The sequence below is a fragment of the Serinus canaria genome, chromosome 3 (assembly GCF_022539315.1).
Source record: "Serinus canaria isolate serCan28SL12 chromosome 3, serCan2020, whole genome shotgun sequence".
Lineage (NCBI taxonomy): Eukaryota > Metazoa > Chordata > Aves > Passeriformes > Fringillidae > Serinus > Serinus canaria.
In genome coordinates this window covers 89,967,040-89,988,470 of record NC_066316.1, presented here as the reverse complement: position 1 = coordinate 89,988,470, position 21,431 = coordinate 89,967,040, and the positions used below count along the sequence as shown (strand labels likewise).

Below are 21,431 nucleotides of genomic sequence, written 5' to 3'. Positions count from 1 at the left end.
TACATGCAGTGACTCAGCCTCTTCCTTGGGCAGCCTGTTCCAATGCTTGACAACCTTTTGGGAGCAACCTTCCTCATTCTTACAGGAAGGAATGGAAAATGCTCAGCATGCAGCAACCTCTTCCTAGTGACATGTTAATAACTTAATACTATAGCAATGAAGTTGGGGGAATTTCAGATTTGAGGAAACAGCCAAATGCAGAACTTGCAGCTGTCACACACTGAAAGATACAAGCACTGCATGGCTCTAGCACAGGGGATTTTCATGGAGGCTAATACAGACAAAAAGGACTGAAGGATCTGGTCCAGGCATTTTCTGTCATGTTTGGCTAAATACATCTACACTTTCTAAGCGCTGGCCAACATATCATGTGAATAATAATGAATATATAAATAATAGTGAATATAAAAGCATAAAAGATCTTTGTGACAACTTTATTGACTTTACAAATGGCAGCTCATCCTTATAGGCATGAAGTGGGAACAAGAAGTGAGTTCCACGAGATTCCTGCAGGAACCAAATATCACCTGCAGCGATGCTGGAGCCATGCAACACTTTTGCTAGAATGCAGAAGTCTTATCTTAGCCTGAAGGAAGTAAAAATACTTCTCCAGAAAGAGAGGTATCAGATCAGAGAGTCAGGAAGGGTTTTTGCTTTAGGGAATCCTATTTCTTGTCTCAGATAAATGATCAGCTAGGTCCCCTTTGCAAGGGTGCATTTAGCTTTCTGCCTGTGTCCCAAAATATGTTTTGAAAGGCAGCCTGTAACAGGGGGACCAAGTCATTATTCCTACAGGACAGCAGGACTGCAAATACTACCCCTAGCTCAGATTGCTTTTCACAGGCCAGGTGAAGAGCACAGACGTGCAGGTTGGTTTGGAGGAAACATGATTATCATGTCCAGGAAGACAGAAGCTGAAGCCTGCATGAAGGGTTGTTGCCTTGGGAAGCAGGAATGCAGCAGAGGAACAGGTAAACTCAGAAATCTGGAACTCTGTTTTCATAGGGATTATAAAACAAAACCTTTGTAGGCCACCTAAGATGCTAATGAATTTTAAGATCATCTGAAGACAAAAGCCTCTATTGCCAGAGGATGGAAAGCAAAGGACACAAGCTGAAACAAAGGAGAGTCAGCCACCTGAACTTCAAGAAAGACTCTCTGACTGTGTGGGCTGTCCAGAGAAGCTGTAAATTCTCCATCCTTGGAGATACTCAAAACCCAGCTGGACATGGTCCTGAGTCCTTGGCTGGAGGGGGCCCTGCTTGAAGAGGAGAGGTGGAGTAGATAATCTTGAGAGGTCCCTTTTGACCTTAGCCCTTCCGTGATTCAGTGAAGGTTGAAGCAACTGGGTGGATGATAGCACCTAACACACAGCAGTCTGCACCTCTGAGAGCTCTTGTACAATGCAGTTAAGAGATTTTCTTTTTAAGGCACTAAGACTTACCAATTCTTAAGTGTTCTCAGACAAGTAACTCTAATTCTAATTCTAATTCTGATTCTTCTTATTTTTACTATTGCTGCTGTTATAATTTAAAAGTGAAGGAAACTTACCCTTCTGTAACTTTGTCAGATCCTCCTTTTTTTCCAGGTAAGATTCTTCAAACTGGGGGAAGGAGAAAAGAAAAGTTCTGTTGTCAGTCCATCATTTAGCTTCTTACTCAATTAGGTAAAAAGTCCTAAAGTGATGTGTTTTGGGCAATTTTTTTTTTTTTAAATAACATAAATCATATTTAAAATCTTTCACCTACACTGGCCATCACTGAGACAGAAACCCAGGGATATTGAAAAACACAGATTCCCTTACTCCATCTTTGGTTTATTATCAGAATATGTCAGAGGTTAAATAAAATTACTTTGTGGTTTACTATATCTAATACCTTCAAAGATAAACTACATCATTGCAGCAATAATAATCTCTTGCTGTTTTGGACCTTGGAATTTAACTGACCATACTCAGAATTGCAGGTGCTTGACCTCTGTGATCAGAAGATTAAGAAGCCAGGTACTGCTGCTGGGCTTTTAAATTTCTTCTCTCTCCAGCTACAGGGGAAAAGCATTTCTAGTGCTACCTGCAGGCTTTGCAAATGATGCATGCAAGTGAAACAGGAACCTGCCCCCTGCTTAGGGTAAGCTTGTTGTCACTCCTGGCCTGCTCAGCAATGCACTCGACGCAGAGCTTGAAACTGCTGCTCAGTCACACTTTTCAGAAGGAACAGAAGAAGCACATATTTGTCACATGGATCTCAGTAGAAAAGACCAGAAGCCAACCTCAACCCCAGCTGCGGCCAGGAGCCACCGAATTGGTTCCATGCGGCCACGTCCATTGAAGTAGTGCAGCTTGGGTTTTCCAGACATGTTTCCACGTGCCTGATTCCCTGGTATCTGCAATGAAGAAAGGTGGTTTGCACTTTTGAGTCTGTAACTGGCTCTCAAAATTGTCTTGTTTGAAACAACTGATTCATGGTTCAAGACCTGAATCAAGCAACTGTGGAGGTAAAAGATTATACTGAGAGACTGCCACGTAGCACTCTGCCTTCAAATGTTTCTTACACTTGCAGAATATTTAAGCAGAATTCTGTAATCAGACCAACTGGCCAAGACTGAGAAGAAGTGCTTTTAAACTATTTTAAACTTTGTTTCCATGTTGTTCTGTTCTGACCAGAAAGCTGCATGTGCCCTTTAGGTATTTTGGCATTATCTCACAACACAGTTTACTGTTTAATCAGATACATGCTATAAACTCAGCAATTGCTCTGCTTTCTCCAGCAGCCATTATGCTCCATTATAACCAGCTAGGAAAAAATTCTTTCCATCAGTCAACCTCTTTTACAGCAATTTCTTTAGACAAACCTCCAAAACATGGAAATTAATTTTGCCTCTGCTAACATCAGATTTGCCTTTACCACAGGCACAGCCTCAGGGCAATGCCCGCTTGGTCCAGTTCCAACTCTGCTGGAATTTCAAACAACAGCAGTTCCTAGACAGACTCTTACAGCAACAACATTTTCTAGGCAGACTGTCACCCACCCCCACTCAGAACCACGCGTGCACATCAGCCACAAACACACAAACAATGCCCAGCCTGTATCAGCCTCACAGCTATTAACACCCTGTCAGCAACAAGGCTGAAGCTTTAACAGCAGCAAAAGGAAAATGGCCAAAGCAGCACCATTTTTCCCTTGTAAATTACATGTCAGCTCCTCTACAGTGGGAAGGAGGAGGTGAGAGGAAACCCTCCCCACTTGTGGAATATACTTTTCTATTTCTTAATTCTGTCCCCCCCAAAAGCAGCTGACTAAGAGCTTAACATTTGGTACACATAACCCTGTTAGTAAAGTTTAATCTATAAAACCCATACAATGACTGAGTTTTATGTACAAGTCCCTGCTTTTTTAGGGAAGAATAAAGCAAAAAACCCACTTACCTTGATCACAGTGTAACTCTATGCTCTCAGCAGTTCTGCCTTAAGATTATATAACTGTGGAGCCCCCTCCTACACTGGTCATTCCAAACAGCTCTCTACAACCCAGAGACTTCTCTCTCTTAAGCAAACAAAACCAATTAGCTCTGTTAAGTTTCTTCCCATCTACAGAAAATAAATTCCTGACTAATGCTGACAATGTAGAAATGTAAAATAAATCAGATGTCGTGGTCAGTGGAAGCTGTGCTGGCACAAAATGGTTATATGCCTCCTATTGTTGTTGCTTGGTACCGTGCTAGCTAAAAATTAATTTAACAGCTGAAATGCTCACTCAGATTAAAAGAATACTGCTATGGCAATCTCACTTTTACTCTAGTTTTGGGTTTTTTTGTTTGTGTACTTTTTACACATTGCCATTTTACATAAACCACATCAACTAATTCAGCTCAAATGTTTCACAAGCTTCAATGCCTTGCTTAGTGTATATTCCTTCAGGTCACTTGTGTTGAATCCTCTCTGGACATCTGGGTTGGGTTTTTTTTTTCATTTTTCCCGTGAAGAAGGTTTCCCTGAACTTGACTCAGTAAAAATACACACCAAAGACAGCTGAAAGAGACAGTAAATTACGTCTGGCATCAGAAGGCAGACTGTACTCTGAACTCCTGACTGCTTTCTTTGGACAACTGAATAGATTTCAGAAAGTCATACATTCAAATACAGCATACATTCCCATGAACCTTCCTGCCTAGCTAACCTATCTGGTTAATATTGTTTTAGCCATCACCTGCAGTTACAATACAGCAGGCTGTCTCCTTCATGTCCTTCCTGTATGCATACTTCATTACTTGGTAGCTGAAAATGATCCTCATCCTGTCAATCCTTACTGTTGGTACCTGTTACATCATTGTGTTCCTTGCTTGACAATAAAATAAGATTAATAATTTATTTAGAGCTAGAATCACGGAAGGACAAGGCATCAAGAGTCACCACTGCAAGGTATTGTCTTTTAGGAGGTGCCTAGTCCCCAGGTGGAACACTCTGTATCCCATATGGCACATAAGGGGAGCCAGGCTTCACAAAAGAGGACCCCTGACTGAGAGCACCTCTTGTAGCTCCCCATTCTGGTTAGGGCTCTATGTCCCTCTGTCCTCTCCTTACATTTTGGGAAGGTCTTCAATCCAGCCTCTGACACTGCTGAAAACAGTGTTTTCCACATTTTTGGACACATATGACTTATGACACAGAATCTAGGATAATGTAGGAGATTGAAGCTCTCCACACAGTGACATGTGCACCAAGATGCATCTGCCTGTTTGACAAACCCAAACTCCCTCTCAGGTAACTTGTCTGGATTCACTATTTATAGGCCTGCCCCAATAAACTCTAGGAGACATCCTGAGTCTAGCAATCACCTGGTAGGGAAACACGAGTTCAAGCCTAAAAGTTAATGATAGTGTAAACAACTTAGGAAAACCCATCTCACCTAACTTTGTAGATACCTGCATCTGGTCTAGCTCTCTAGTCTCCTTCCAATAGGTCCACATTCAGGAGGAATCCCTCACCATGCTCTTCAGTTACAGCTGAACTACTCAAAATGATTGTGTCTCAACTGAGATAGTTAAAAGTTTTGATGAAGCCAGTCCCTTCAGTCTTTCCTTAGAGGTAGGGGAAAGGAGCACCCTCTTCAGAGGGTGATTTAACACCAACACTGACATTGCTTGTTCTGTCACAAGTATCCATTGAGATTTCAGGCAACTAAGTCCAATATAGTCTGTCTCATAACTTGACTTTCGGAAATGTCACTTCACTGAGCTATTTTGGGAAATAGTATTCTTCTGTTTTCTCCCTCAGGTTAATTTCCCCATATTTTTTCTAATTTCTTTTTTTCTTTACTCATGTCATAAACTATTAAGCATCACATCTGGTTACTGACAGTTGTTGGAACAGTTTCCTTCTAAGCAGCTGCTTCTCTGTTGCATCAGGCCACTTCACAAGGCTGTTTATTGTCTGGTGTAAATACTTTTATTTGAAATTAAATGGACCATGAGTATCTGTTGCTCTGTGTTCTGTCCTAAATGTGTAGAAATAAACCCCCGTCTACCTTGCCAGAATCTGCAAAGCAGACTTCACCTTGCTTTCACAACAATTTGCTCTCACGAGTTAATATATTTGTAAGCAGCTTGTGAGTAGCTGGTATGACCATACAGGTTTGAAATAGCTGATTTATAGACAAAAGTAATCATTTTTCTCTCTTTAAATTTGAGAATGGAAATTTGAAACAAGTCTGCTTCTTTAAAGGGTAAGCAGTGCTGTGAGTCTTCTCTTTCGTCTCTTCCACAGCTCTTACTCTAAGCTTCTTGTCATGTAGAAAATATCTTCTCCAACAAGTTACATTCTGACAATACTAATACTGCACTGTTCTTTTTCCAAAATAATAAATTCCCAACCCTACAAACAGTTCTTTGCCTCCATACTCCTTTGTTTTCATGTTTTGCCAAGTATTTGATACCAATAAAGACAAAGCTGCTGTCACATTGCCAGTGTAACAGAATGCTTTATTTCTGGTATGGGTTGCTTTGTTCCTCTAGCACTGGTTTTAACTAAAACAATACTAATTTGCTGAGCTTCCTTCTCCTTTGGTTTAGGGTTTGGGGTTGCTGCTCTGCTTTCCCCCGCTCTTCCAGCATTTTGGGTCTCACCAAAGGTGGCAAAGTTTTCATTTCTTAAAAATCTTCAACACAGTTTCTACGTAATGGGCATCTGGTGGGGGTTTCCTTGGGCTGCCAGGCTGCAGGAACTTCTTAAGTGTAGGCATATTGCTCATTTTGCTTTTAAACACCTAAAAAAATTAAAATCATTTAAAAAAAGAGCAAGAGAGGAATTCTAGCCACACAAATATGATTTACCCAGCATGAGGAGATGATTACTCCAGGACTGACCTCTAGCTCCTGAATACAGCATGCTCAGTAATTAAATTACCTGCAACTGAGGAAACCCTGAGAGCACGTCAGGAACTTTCTCCTCCACTGCTAAAATGGCTTCCATTAGCTGAACATCTGCCCAGCTGAATTTGTTGCCCACAAGAAAGTCTTGGCCATGTTGTTTCAAAACCTGGAGAAGACAAGAAAACATGGGTTGCAGATGAGAGTGGGGCATACGGGCATCCTTGGCAGCTAAACCTCACAGCACAGTTGTAGAGTTAAGCAGCAATTCTATCTGAAATTTCAGGGTGAATTTTTCAGCTGAAGCTGAGCCTAAATTTCATTATTGCTGGGAAAAAATGAAGTTTTGTTCATTTCATGTTCTGGTACACAGATTACAAACTTTGGTCGCTAAGTAATAATGAATGATGATGGGCACCAGGAAAAGAAACAAAACCATATGCTTAAGTAGACTAGTAACAGTCCTATAATTAGAAATAGGGACAATGAAGGAAGCAACAAGCAATTTAAGGAATTCATAATACCCCCATTTAGATGTTTCATGTGAAGTGATGTCCAATGCTGATATCAGGAAGCAAACTTAGAAATGCAACAACTAACTAAAGAAAATCCCTGCCTTTGGGAACAGATTATTTTAGTGCTAAGAACTTGTGTGATGTTCAGCCTTCGTTATTGTTTTGCAAGAAAACTAGATCAATATTACAAAAGCGGGAAATATTGCCAAATGCATGAATCATATGGGTTGGTTTTATTGTTTTATAAATCTGTGACTGTAGTTTTACTAAAGTACTCCTCTCTACAGTGTTTGTGCACAAGGGATTTTTGCATTCCTTCAGTGAAACTTTTCCAAATGAAATTAAGTATGGCAGAGAGACGGGCTTCAAACAAATATAAGTATAGAACTACTCCTTCAAGAAAAATAATCACAAAACTTTTAGTGAAAATTTTTTCTGTACAGCGGAGAACATATTGCTTCGCAGATATTCAAATAGCCCTGACAACACAAGCAAACAAAGAGAGAAGATGTGCTGCTGTATTTCCCCTTGTTAGGGGAAAAAAGCTGAGGACAGCCAAAAAAGCTGAGGATTGGGAACCGACCTACACTACAAACACATTCTTATTTTGCAGAAACTTTTTGGATAATTGCAAGTTTGACAGACACATACTTGCTGTCACTTACCTTTTCAAAGACTGGAAAGTACCTGTTAGTTGCTCTCTCCTTAATTGACTCAAGATTTTTCTCCTTTGCATCAGGTGGAGAGAAAGGAAACATCAAAATCATTTGCATCAGATCTGATAGTCCCTCCACATACATGTCAATCCTATTGGTCAGGGGAAGATGGTAGAAAAAAGCACAGAAGTTATTTCATCTGTTTTCCAATTAACTAAGGCAACTTACAGGAATTTTATATCACCAACATAGTGCCAATTTTCACAGCCAAAGCTAAGCATGAACAAAACCTGAATATTTTTCTAAAAGAATAGAAGCCTGTTTCTGTTAGGAACATTTCAGAAGCAGGGGTTAAATCTTACTGTTAGCCTTTTTGATGCCTTAGATGGGATTTGCAGGATTTAATTTGGTTTATATAATGTAGCTATCAAATAACAGACTGCTCTGTTAGTGAAAGGAGGTGTTACTTACAGGGCTCTCTCCTTCAAGTCTTTCCCATAGAGATTGTATTTCCCTGCTATGTAGCTCATGATGGCTCTGGTCTGCACCATCTTCATCCCATCGATCTCAACCAGGGGCACTTGCTGGAAGAGCAGGAATCCATCTAGGGTGAAGAGGTGAAGGAAAGCCTGGTCAGTTCCTCTTGCAAGGTGTACAGGAGAGTGAGACACTGAGCACACTTCTCTTGCAGTGTAGGAGACCACTGATGTCTTGCTCTAACTGTCCAATTCACAGAATTCAACTAATATTGTGGGGAAGATCAAACAGCCTGCATCACACTCCTGTAGCAAAATCACCACAGCACAGCTGGGCCCTGGGCTTCACAGCATGAGCTTCACTGGCTGGTGGGAGTTAGCCCTGCCTGTACCTCTGCACTTCTGGAGCCTGCCTCATGCTAGCAGGAAAAGCCTGAACCAGCACTTCCAGCCCAAGGAATAGGAGGAGAATAAAGATACCAGGTAAATCTGAACTTAAAAAAAAATCCAATTCTTTTGAATGCAGATCAATTCCCTGTCAGGTACATACATGGGTAGTACTGCAGTAAGACCAAGCCTGCATGCAGAAATACAGGAAGGGGTCAGGCCAGTTTAAACATCCTGAAGCTACAGAACTAAAGGCAGAGCCTGTAACAGCTGTTGGTGTTTGAATAAGCTTCACATAGTCACTTCAGGACCAGCATTTGAGTGTCCCCATAGATTTTACAGGCCTAGTCTCAGTGCCATTCTACAACAATTTAGGCATATATAAAAACATCTTTATAGTCCCATTTTCTGCTGGTGCTGGTAGAAGCAATTGTCTGAGCTTTCAGTGATGCAGCTCTGAGAGCTAAGTACACACAGAGATTTAGCATTGCAAAGTCATTTTATTCTAGACCAGTTTTATGCTGGACTGATTCACTGGTTTTGGAGACAGTCCCTCCTCTACACACTAATGGCATCCAGAGAACAATCCTGCCCTGTTTATAATCACAGCAGAACTCAAAATTCAAATAGGCAGCTGCCACTTGCATTGCTCAAAGTCAATGGTTTCTTTTAATTGCTCAATTTGTATCTGTTTGGTGAATCCTTCTTTCAGATATGAAGGCTCATTTCAACAGGCACATCTGCCTGCCTTTTTCTCCAGAGCTGTTAAAATACCTTGCAAGGCTAGAATTCATATTCCTCACTCATTCTACATTATTAATTTACAGTTGAAATTCAGAGTAGTTATCTCTGCAGCAACAAATACCTTTTATTTGCTTCTTGTAAGCATTCACAGAAAGATCATGTGTGTTCTCATCTTTCCAGAACACACCTCTGCATCTTAAGGAAGAAACATTACTTGGTATCTATCTAGCAGAAACAATAGAATAGGAAAACTAAAAGATCTGGAAGGATATTTTTCAGCAGAAATATGTGAAATGAAAAATAACATTTGTCTTTCTGGCCCTTAACAAAAAGCAACACAGCAAATGTGACTGAATACACAATTTGTTTCTTAGCTACAGAAAAGAGGAATCCCTCTTAAAATCAGTAATGGACTGCCTCTCCTCCCTCATTTTGTAGGGAGAACCACTTCACATAACCACAGCACAAGATACATATGCAGGATTAAAAGGAGTTTACCAGTAATTCCAGGGATTGGGTTGTGCTGTCCAAACATGGTCTGTGCGGCACACATAAGAAAACAATCACCTGCTATTTGTAACCAACCAGCAGAGCTCACTGATACCCAGGTACCACTTAGGCAACCTTTGGCTGCACAGATTGAGCCACATTAGTCATCCTGTGGGCCAACAGGTACAGGTCTGCACAGGCCAAGGGCATTTAACTCTCTTTGCCTCCAAAACAACTGTCTCTCTGCAAGCTGCCTGTTGGGAACAGCCCCTGGCCCAGGCATCATCCTGACACTGCTGGGGCATTGCCTGGAGGACCATCAGCTGGCACAAGCCAAAGTCATGCCTGGGCCAGTCTAACAATGTGGTAGTGTCTAAACACAGGAAACTGTCAAAAAACATACCGGTAGGGAGAGAAAAAAGTTGAAGGGAGTAGCAGTGCGGATTTACTCCTGTTGAATCCTGCCCTGCACAACTGTCAACATTCCAGAGGCCCCTTTATCAGGATGACTAATTTATCTATCTTTCTTCAACCCATTCTATTAAACCACACCTTTTTTCTTTGTGTTCTCACCATCTTAAGCTCAACATATAGACATAAAACACTTGATCTTTATAAAATTTCCCTATCCTTTTCACCACCATTTAATTCTTCTCTCTGGACATCAATAAACTCAGATACAATCCTGGTTACAGTATCACTCTTTCTAGATAACCTACTCTTATGAAGGATATACAGATTTGGGCTTTCAGTACCTGTGCTCTTACATTTGGAGCTATAATTGGTTTGTGGGTTTGTGCACACTGCACTATCCTCCCAGACTGTAAGAGTCCCAGCAAATTGGACCTGCAAATTTAATTCTGATCTACTTATTGCCACTTCTGCCTTATTTTTGTTCACTTTAGTTTTCCCTAACAGAATTTCTTTAGACACAGCTTTTTCTTTCTGAGTTCAGCCACAACGCAGGCAAGACCTCTTCTAAGTCTCATTGTATGGCTTGGCAAGCCCAGCCTGCTCCAAGGTTTCTTTCACATGTATTACGCAGCAGGTAAACTGTGAGGCATATGCACTCTCTTCTGCTGCTCACTGTCCCAAATCCTTCCCCACTCCGGCAGGAAGGTCTTCTCTTTCCAGGGTGTCTGTAGAGGGGTTCATTGCTGGATTTCTTCTGACCAGATATCAAGGGCAGTGGCTAGGGGTCTGCACTGATGTGTGGGAAGAACTGGTCTTGCTCCCAAGCTTGGCCTGAAGCCTTTGTGGCATGCTGCTTTGACCATGCCAGGCTTTCCACAGGTGTCCCTGATGGCTCCATGCGTTTTAACTAGTGAAAGCTTCACATCTGAGGCTCAAGGAGTTCTATTTGTCCTGGACCAAAAATGTGCCAGGTACCATGCTAACAATTCAACAGCATGGGTAAGTAAGTTGTATTAAGTAGAAGTGTTTGCCTGTTTAACATACCACAATAAACACAATCACAGAAAATCTGGCTTTTAGCTTAGACCAGTTATTTGGCACTGGAAATAGCAGGTTACTCAAAACTAGTATTGCACTATTCAAGGCGTGCACCCAGAAGTTTCCACTGGTTTAAACAAACTACTTCAAACCATAAGGTTAGCTAGGCTGGACAATTATTTTGAAGCACCTTTGAAGTCTCAGGTGCCAGGATTCTTACCTTTGATTAACTTTTCATACTGCTCTTTTGTTTCCAAATAAACTTCTTCAAACTGAAAAAGGCATGAGAATTGTGTTACGCTGCTGTATTTGAACATTTTTCTTCTGTTAAGTGATAGCACATAACCATGCCCAGAATTACTGAGTCAAGCAAAAGGTAATGGGCCAGACCTGCAACTGCACTGTTTAGGTGCAGATGTCCCAAGGATCCCTCCCACACCCTGGTAGCTGATGGGGAGCAGAAGAAGGGCGCGGACACTTCTGCATCAGTGCACTGATTTAGAAATAACTGAAGACCAAGCACAAGCAGAGTGCAGGCATCTACAGAAACAAGACAGGATGGAGCCAGTGCCAAGGGAAGCACAAGTTACATCAAGTATTTCTAACCCCACCCCAGCTTACACACATTGCAACTGCAAACTTAATAAGACTGTTAGCACAGATAGATAATTTATGATTAATAAAGGCCCTTTAAATAAATCCCCATTTTCTTCCCTTATGATTAATCACTTCAGGAGATTGCTACCACTCCTAATAAACTCTAAACACCACTGAGTTTGCATCCCAAGTATCAATCACAGAACAAGGTAGTTACAAACATGCCGTGCCACCAAACAAAAGAATTTAGCCACCCTCATGCAGCTTTTATTTGCCACGTGCACGTTAAATTCTCCCTCACAGAGGAAAGTAGAGAACACCAGTCTGTAACACTCTACTGGAAATGTCAACCAACCTCCACACCAGCTGCTCCCAACAACCATCGTATGGACTCCATCCGGCCCCTTCCATTCAAGTAGGTAAGCCTGGGCTTCCCCGACATTTTTCTGAGCTCCTGGTTCCCTGAAAGACACTAAGCAGAAAACAGCATCTCATAAAACTGGTGTATTAAGCACCGTTATTTTGAGGGGAGATAGCACCTTTTATTCTCACTATACGTGTTGAAGTTTAAACTTCATTTGGTTCAAAACATAAAATGAGAGTCAGGCCAGTGACACCACACAGCCAGTGCTAGGAAAGGCAAGATGTCTGACTCTGTAAAGCCTTCCCCAGTGCTGCCGGGGAGGTTTCTTATGACTGCTAGCAAACACAGACCTGTTTAAACAAGTGATATGAGTCCCTAGCTATAGCAGGAACACTGCTGCCTAGGACAATTAAACAAAGCTACTGAAAATCCTGCCACATCCTTAGGGAAATTACTCACTTAGCCTCACTGCCCATCATCATCATTGAAAAGAAGAAAAGAAGGAAAGGAAAACATGTTTTACCAGTAGGCTGAAATTTGTCTAGCTTTGTTTGCCATATGTGCATTTGCAACTTCATATGCAGTCCATTTCTTTCCTCAAATACGGGTGAACAAATTGTTGATATCCCCTGTATTCCATGAAACAGGATGAGCTTCTTTGGCCATCCTGCATGGCTACAACCCATTTCCTTGCTGCTTACAGCAGCCTCAAGGTGTCCCTCAAAGCCAGATGTGGAACCTAGCTGCATCGGCTTCATGTGCCCTGAGAAGTACCCCCTGGGCATGGGGGCCCTGTGTTTCCAGGGGGCCTGGCACATGGAGGCTGTTGATGCTTCGCACCCTAATCTCTGAAAGATCACTAATAGCATTCCCCTTCACAAAGACACTTGTATCATACACTGATGAGCAGAAGAAAAAAAGCCCTTTAAAACAGACCTCCTAATCATATCCTAACAGCTCAGAGTGCCTCACTTAAAAAAATTTCCAGATGACTCCAGTTTTCCCAGAGTTAAAGCCACAGCTGCAACATTACATCTGTCACACCTTGCATCCATTTGACATTTCTTATTTGAATCAGGCTCAGTACACTCCAGTGGTGTTTTCTTCTAGCCACAATGCTTTGTAGGTGTACTAAAACAAAGTACTTGTACTTAAAAGTACATTTGGACCATATTTTGCCCAAACTTCACTTAAATAAAAACAAGATTGAGAGTTCTCCCTTAAGCAATTCCAGTCATGGTACTAAAATAAATAGGGATATTTAGGGTAATTTAATAAATATAATCCAAATACACACTATGGAAAAAAGCATGTTCAGTTTCAAAGTGTGAATAGCTGTTCCTAATTACAATGCTTGGCTCTAGAGACAGTGTTTTATTAGTTTCTGCATCTTGTGTGACTACTTTTCACTGAAAGGCAGTTTATCAATATAGTTCACAACAACTAGCTAGTGCTTCTTTCATTATCATACTTTTCAGCTTTGTTACATCTCTATCATGTCAACACACATTGCCCCAACTTGTAACGCACAGAAACTTACAGAAAATAAGACTTTAACAAAAAAAGCCAACGAATGAAATATCAAGTATACAAACCTCAATCCTCCTGGAAACATTATCTTTTGTTTGCAGAAGAAGAGTAGGAGTAAGAAGCCTCAGGTATCATTTTATCATTTCACATAACAAGAGATTTTATGCGGCATTGAATTATGAGAGAAGAACAATGACAAACATAGAATTAAAATTTACCATAAATACTTTTACTTTTACTTTTTAAATTAAAAAACTCTGTCAGCTCTGAGTGGATTTTAGTTACCTTAACCTTTCCACACACACCAAAAAAAAAAAACCCACAAAAAACCCCCAAACCACCCAAAAACACCACAAAAAAAAAAAAAAACACAAAAAACCTAAAACCAAACCCAACCAAACAAAAACCAAAAACAAACAAACAAAAAAAGACAAAAAAACCCCTCTTGAGTCTTGGTTAAAAGTCACCTTAATCTTTAGATCTGCTGAATGCATCTCTATTGACTATACAGGAGCTGACACGCGTAGCTCACATACAGGCAGCTATTTTCAGTTAGTGGGTCTGGACCCACTCAGGTCCAGACCCACTAACTGGGTCTTGTCTGGTGGGGTCATTTTAGTTTCTCATTCCCCTATGAGTAATGACACCTGAGATTCCCTAAAGATCAGAAGATACAACCCTCAACTAACTAGAAACTTGGCAACTTCTACGTTAAAAAAGCAAACCTATTCATCCAGACTCTAAACACCTATTTCATTTATTTGGGGAAAGATACAGCCTACAAAGTCAAGGCCTCAGGATTACCCTCAGACCTCTACTATTTTTCTAGTTTTACTAAGAGACTTTCAGGATATACTGCTTAAAAAAGTTGACTCATTTTTGATAGAATATGTTGATGCTTTATTAGTAGCCAAGTAATCTTGTACAGCTGTCACCCATTCCTTATTGTTTGCCTTAATTAAAAATGGTCATTGGGCCTTTCTATATAAGTTACAATTTGTGTAAGAGAAGTATAGAATATCTGTGTTACATTCGTCAGCAAGATGAGTAGCTATTATCCGAAAATCATATTAAAATATCTCAAAATCTTCTAAGACTAGGTACTAAAGATTAACACTTTTCAGAAGTTGTAGGATGCTGCCAGGGCCAGACAGCTCTTTCAAGGAAATAGAACAACCCCTGATACTGATAACCTAAGGTGATGAAGAACCCATTCACTGGGCAACACATAAGGCAGACATTCAGGATTTTGAAGCTAGCTGCACTTGTCCTGGCACTGCCAGACTGTGGTAAATTGTCACTGACATGTTTTATGAAAAACCCTTTCCTTAGGATTTTTACCTCCTTAGAAGCCTCAGGAACAAAACGTAAACAATGATTATCTGCTGCTGTGGAATGCAACAGGTGGATCTGTGATTGGTCTCATGTGGTTGTTTCTAATTAATGGCCAATCACAGTCCAGCTGTTCAGACTGTCTCGGTCAGAGACAAACCTTTGTTATTCATTCCTTTTCTATTCTTAGGAAGCCTTCTGATGAAATCCTTTATTCTATTCTTTTAGTATAGTTTTTTATATAATATATATCATAAAATAATAAATCAAGCCTTCTGAAACATGGAGTCAACTTTCTCATCTCTTCCCTCATCCTGGGAAACACGGTCACAGTAAATCATTCACCTGCGAACACCATCACAGTAAATCATTCACCTTGTTTGCACAAAAAGGGCAAGGAAAGGCCTCTGGGATAGTAAATGATATGCCAAACCCCACTATACTACTCCTTCCACCTGGGGAAGGAATGACACCACAGCTGTGTAGTAACCACCCATAAAGCCTAAAAGCTTCAAGCAGATGTAACAGATACACTGTTTCAAAATACAAATCTGGAATTGTTATTTGTGGGTGGTCACTTTATAAGAGCAGCAACTGGAATACAGGTTATTGACTAACTACTGTGAATGAAGCAGCAGAAGCTCCACCACTCAGTCCAAAGCTGAGCACAAAAGCAGCTGAATTAACTGCATTAACAAAGACCTATCAGCTGCTCTGAGTCTGTAAATATTTATGCTGATTCTCAGTATGCATTTGGAGCGTGCCATGCCACCAGGCAGCTATGGAAGCGGTGTGGATTTATGACTCCTAGTGGAAGTAACTATCAAATGCTCCATGAATTACTGAACTGTTAAAGTTATACAATTGCCAGAGAAATGTGTTATCATTCATCAGCCAGACCACATGGCAGAAGGACAAAAAAAAGAGATAGGAAAAGGTCTAACATATATTGCATAACAACAGTACAAACCACCAGGCTTACAAGTAGTCCATGGTATGAGCTGGTGTTTCTTGCTCCTGAAAAGCTCTGTCTGACTGCTCCTGCTGAAGAAAATTGACTCTTGCAAAAGGTACAAACAGCCAAATGTTGGGGACTGTTGAGAACAGGCATGGAAAACCTTATAATTTTAATTAAGTAATATCTGATTCCTATAGCCAAAATACCTCACTATACAGGACATTTGGGGACTACTGCACTAACCCAGACACTGCTGAAGAACTGGTTCATGTCATGAATTTATGCTGCAGCAAAATAAATAATTGCATCTTGCATACACTGCCCTGACATCTAGCAAAAGCCTCAACATGAAATTTGACTACATACAATTTTTAAAATTGTTCTTTTCTAAAATCTATATTTCTGTCCTATTTCCTATTTACTAGTGAGCCTTAGTAACATGCCTGTCCAGAATTTCACTGAGCACGTATCTCAGGGATGCAAGAACAATTTAAGAGATCATAATCTTGCAAAAACAGGAACACTCAGCATGAAGTGCTGTTTAGCCCTGGAACTGAGATTAGACTCCAGCATATCCCACAGGCTAAATTTCCTGCTCAAACCCAGAAGAAACAACACAGTGCTCGAGACTTGCACTTTTTCCCCTCAGTTGTTTCATGGCTGCCTTGGTCAGCTCTAGACTGGACCACAGAATTAATTTCCTAATTAAAACACATCTTTCTCTGGCATTTTCTCTCCTGCAGCTTCTACTGGTGGATAATTATTAAGCCATTTTTAGTCCACCTGGCACACAGACCAACTAAGGAAAGCAGAGAATTTACATTAGACCAGCAGATGCCCTAAAAAACTTAGTTGTTGCACTTTAAAATAGTCATGCAAATGCTTTAAGAAAAAGGAATTTTTAAGTTCTTACCTTCTGACCTTAACTCAGACTCCACCCATCATAGGCATGTTCCCCAGGGCCGTTTAAACTCTGCAGCCTGGGGGAGTTTCCAGCCATACCCAATAAGAAAAAAAAGCCTCCCAATGCTCTTACACTGACACTATCCAGTTTAAAGACACATGTTTATGAAAAACTGACACCTATGCAGACAGTCTTGCTGATTTGACTACACCATGACACTAACCTCAGTTTCTAAGGTAACCATCTATTTGAACTGTTCTCTTGGAATTTTGGGGGCATTTTACCCAAATACAAGAGCAAGATGTTAGAAAACACTGAGAAAATTATGGATTTTTCCTGAGTCATATTAAAGGTAACAGTAATCATTTAAAGAAAAATCACAAAAGTTTCTAGGCTTATTCAACTATTTGGCAGGTTTTTTGTTTTGCTGCTGTTTGGCATAGAGAAGTTACTCAAAATATGGAATAACAGGGCTCAATTACTTTGAAATACAGTATCAAGCTTACTTGATATAAAAATGGATGAGCAGTTTATGTCACAACCCACCCTATGTCTCAAGGCAATAGCACTAATTTTTGAAATTGAATGTACATGGCTAATACTCAGAGATTAAATAAATTATTTTTTTTCTTCTACCCATTCTTGTTTGGCAAAAAGACTTTCTCCCTTGTTCTCTTTTTATTTTGCTTCCAGCACAGCCTTTCATAATGTAATTACAAAGCTCCTTTGGAACCTGAAGGTAATCATATCTAGGAGGTTGCTGTTATCTATAACTTGAATAGGTGTTCTGAAAACCTCTAGAGCAGAAAAGAAAATAAGTTTCTTTTATACATGATTTGTCAAGCCACACCTGTGAGTATTCAAGAAGCAGGCATGGGGCCCAGGAGCCACTGAAGTGATCTGGGCTTGGGCAAAGGCAGATTTTAACTAGTGAGTATACCATGCCCTGGCATGCCACCTTCCCACTGTGCTCTGCAGACACACCTCCTTGTGCTGTAGATGAAGTAAGTTCAAAGCCTTCTCAAAATGTACCTACCTGCAATCCTCACAAAGCAGGTGGCCTGGGGAATGACGCCTGATTGCAGCATCCTCTCAGAGGTGAGCACAGGGTACATCACTAAATGCCACCAAAGAATTAAACATAGAAGGGTAGGAGGATTCTCCCCATGCTGCTTATTGCACTCCTAAACATGCACGCTCCTAAACTAACACACAACACCACTGTGATAAACATAATTAGAGTCCACATGAATAGTTCAAACAAGTCATGCATCACTTAAGCCTTGTTGCAATCCTTCAGTGACTGCTCTGGTTCTGTGCAGGAAGCTTTACTGACTGCCCAAAGCAAGGTTAACCAAGCCTGTAGTAACCCTCACACATATTTCCTAGAGCTCTTTGACTCTCAGCTGGACCACTGGCATAGGAAAGTCTGAAAACAATAACTCTAATTCTGATTTACACCCACTGTAGTGCTGTGAGGAGAGTTTCAATGGAGATTCGGTTTTCAGTACATTGTTATTTAGATTGTTTAGTCTTTATTGATTTAACTATCTCAACATGGTCAAATGGCTGCTTTATCAAGACACGAGATAGGCAAGATCAAGGTTTCAAACGCAACTGAAACTTACCTTTAGTATATTTTACAAATTTACAAACTGTAAAATATTTAACTTAAATAGCTCATGGATCGTAATTACATCATATTTTGATATAAACTTGTATTAGTGTTTATTTCCTCTATTTGGTATCTGTTGTGTTCTGGGGGTCTTTCTAAGACTCTCACTTTATGTGCATTATGACAACTAAAACTACTAATAACCTAAACTTAGGTTTAAAGAATGTTTTTATTTTTTACTACTAAGAATAGGGTTGGGAAAACCTTTAACCAAGCCAACAAAAGCCTATGAAATCAGCTTCATCAGATGGTGGCTCAGGGCTGATGATGAGGGAGAAGGCAATTTCCTAAGAGTAGATGATCCAACTTCAGAGAAAAGCAAATGCAAGTCAGATGGTACAAGCCTACAACACAAGGTTTAAAACCACACAGTGAGCAATACTGGGATTACCTGCCTTTCACAGTTTAATCTTCTTGCACCGGAGAGCTGCTTAGCCCCTGAATGTTCAATATCTTTCCAGATTTCACTGCGTTCATTATATCCTTCACATTACTTTCATCCATTTAAATTCTTGGCCTCAATGACATCCTCTAACAATGAGATCCACTGTCTTAGTGTGAAAATGTTGCTTTTATTTGCTTGTATTTTGCTGCTTTTATTTAATTGTGTTCTTCCACTTCTATTATAAGATAGGAGAGATGAAAGCCGTTCTCTGTCTCTCATACTGAAATCACATGCATAAAAAACAATTTATCTAATAATTTTTGGAACTAATTCATTTGTAATTCACTTTTCACATACATTTCTCAGCTCTGCTTTTTTCCTTCTTTATTCTTTGTATTGGTTGTATTTCCTGATTCTCTCTTGATTACATCTGCATTCTGTAAGAGTGCAAGAAACTGCCAAACATTCTGTCTTCCTCAAAATTTGAAATTAATATGTATTTGAAATTAATAACTCTTTGATTTAATTTCCCACAGAAAACGAAACTTGGAGAGAATGGAGGGCACCTTCTCTTCTACCATCAGGACAGCTTCCATCAGTTGCTGGACAGGTGTCCACAGAAGTCTGACAGATATGAAAGACTGTAACCAGCTTGATTCAATAGGAAAAATGTTTACAGGAATTAAAAATCTAATGACTTTTCTGAGTTTTGCTCCAGAGCAGAGGCAATGAAGTTATTAACAATCTAAACCTTCATTTCAGGTTTATTTCTGCATCCTTAGTCAGTTCTGTATATTGCACATGTCCAACAGTTGTTACATTTCCATTAAAACTACAAATGAAAAAATATCAGAAGAAATTTGCAATATGGTACAAGATACATAAAAAGTGAAGGGAAAGATAAGTGCATTGGATTAGATACAGACCTTTGTTGTATTGCACTAAATAGTTTATTTAGTTGTTGTTGTTGCACTAGTGATGGGCAATTTCTACTGAGCATGTTGGGTCAAGTAAATGGCTTTTCCCCCTCCCTCATTACATGGTCTCCCCCTCACACCCCCCCCCCTCCCGTTACACACACCTTGCCTGTCCCATAGGTAATTCGCCCCTCCCCAGTGGCATCCCATTGGCTCCGGTCCCCTCTCACTCACCCCCATCCCCTAGAGTATAAAACCTCCTGTGTGAGAGTTCCATGCCCTCTTTTTCTACCTGGGTGACCCCACTACCTGTGTCTTGCACCAAGCCAATAAACAGGATACTTGCAGCCACGTGGAGAAGAGCGCCTCTCGTCTTTTACTTTCGTCTATGTGGGTGCGTGTGGGCTAGAGTCTTAAGCTATCTGGACTGGACTCATATAAGGCCCAGGAAAACCACGGATTACCGCAGACCTTCACGTGCTTTTGTTCTTTTGTTCTCAAAGGGAAGTTCTCAATGCAAGTTTGATAATGGAATAGGAATCTGGTTCATCTTGCCCAGGTAGTTAGCAGGACCTCAGTGCCCTGTTCACAAAGGTAACAGCTCCCTTACACATACACAGGCCTCTTTTCATCAGCCTGCATGGTGAGAGGTTAAACTGAATGGATGTACACAGAGACCTGAATTGTCCTTACAGTAGCACCAATACTGAAAGATGGCTTGGGTGTGCTTAAGATCACCCATGCTGAAACTGCCTGTGATCTTTATACACAAGGTAATGAAGTTGTAATAATAAAATACAGGACATACACTTATGTTGGAAAAGTGTTGATAGGGATATGTTTCACTGCTGAAAGTGGAGATTCCGAATCTTCTATATTGGAATGAGCAGAAAAGACACAAAAATCTTTGGGGTCCTAACCTATACAGCTCATTTGCTAGTTTTGAAGAGGCATCCCTCTTGCTTCAAGGAGAGCCAGGACACTATCCAACTAGTGAAGTCTTACATGGTAAGGGTAAAAATGGCCCCCAGATCCTGCAGATACATGTTCTCCAGCCTCAGCCCTACACTGCCCTAATTTTAGCACCTGTTACTATTAGCAAAAAAGCACCATGGCGCTAGAAAAATAGTGTGCCTGTTTAATTAAGACACAAACACTCCTGTCACAGCTCTGTTTTGCTGTGTGGGAATACTTTGGGAGAACGTAGAACAACAAGATGCTCTGAAAAGTATCAGAGTTACATTGCTTATTTCAAAGCTGTCTCTGTGCAACCCATTCTGAAACTTCTCAGAAATAATTGTTCAAATCAGGTTTTCAAAGAAATCCAGAAGAGGTGTCTCCCAGAGCACCCCGTGACTAACATTCTGCAGCAAAACTGTCTGCTGAATAATAGCAAGAGTTAAATAAGATAACTACATCCTTGAGAAAGTGAGTAGAAGAATATTCTCTACTTGAACTAATGTGTATCCAAGTAGACTGGCAGGGCTGGGGCCTATGTACTAAGCTCTGGTATGTGAGGCTGAATGATGAGGGGAACTCTCCCCTTCTCTTGCCAGAAAGGCTAACATTCCATTCCATCTTCTCTTGGATGACGTTTCCAGGTGTGAGATTAAATGGTAGAGGTGCAGTGTTGAAATTGGTCTGAAATGAAAAGTAGTGCTTGTAGGGTAAGCAATTCAAATCTGCA

General features: G+C 40.5%; 1 protein-coding gene across 14 annotated transcripts in view; it reads right to left on the bottom strand.

Moving 5' to 3' along the window:
• LOC103820069 (glutathione S-transferase-like) overlaps positions 1-16,931 on the bottom strand; it is a 29,317-nt gene extending 12,386 nt beyond the window's left edge. For 4 of the 14 annotated variants that reach the window (XM_050972260.1, XM_050972264.1, XM_050972263.1 and 1 more), the window contains exons 1-9: positions 15,888-15,913; positions 13,639-13,696; positions 12,035-12,151; positions 11,303-11,354; positions 8,006-8,138; positions 7,544-7,685; positions 6,401-6,532; positions 2,269-2,382; positions 1,552-1,603 (exon numbers count right to left, since the gene is read on the bottom strand). In XM_050972260.1, coding sequence (XP_050828217.1) covers positions 1,552-1,603; positions 2,269-2,382; positions 6,401-6,532; positions 7,544-7,685; positions 8,006-8,138; positions 11,303-11,354; positions 12,035-12,151; positions 13,639-13,696; positions 15,888-15,898 — 811 coding nt within the window. In that variant the 5' untranslated portion in view covers positions 15,899-15,913. Of the gene's footprint in view, positions 1-1,551; positions 1,604-2,268; positions 2,383-3,424; positions 3,807-5,955; positions 6,261-6,400; positions 6,533-7,543; positions 7,686-8,005; positions 8,139-11,302; positions 11,355-12,034; positions 12,152-13,638; positions 13,697-15,875; positions 15,948-16,776 lie in introns of those variants that run through there. The other 10 variants (XM_050972269.1, XM_050972268.1, XM_050972266.1 and 7 more) reach the window with 10 other exon arrangements.
• Positions 16,932-21,431: the final 4,500 nt, after the last annotated feature.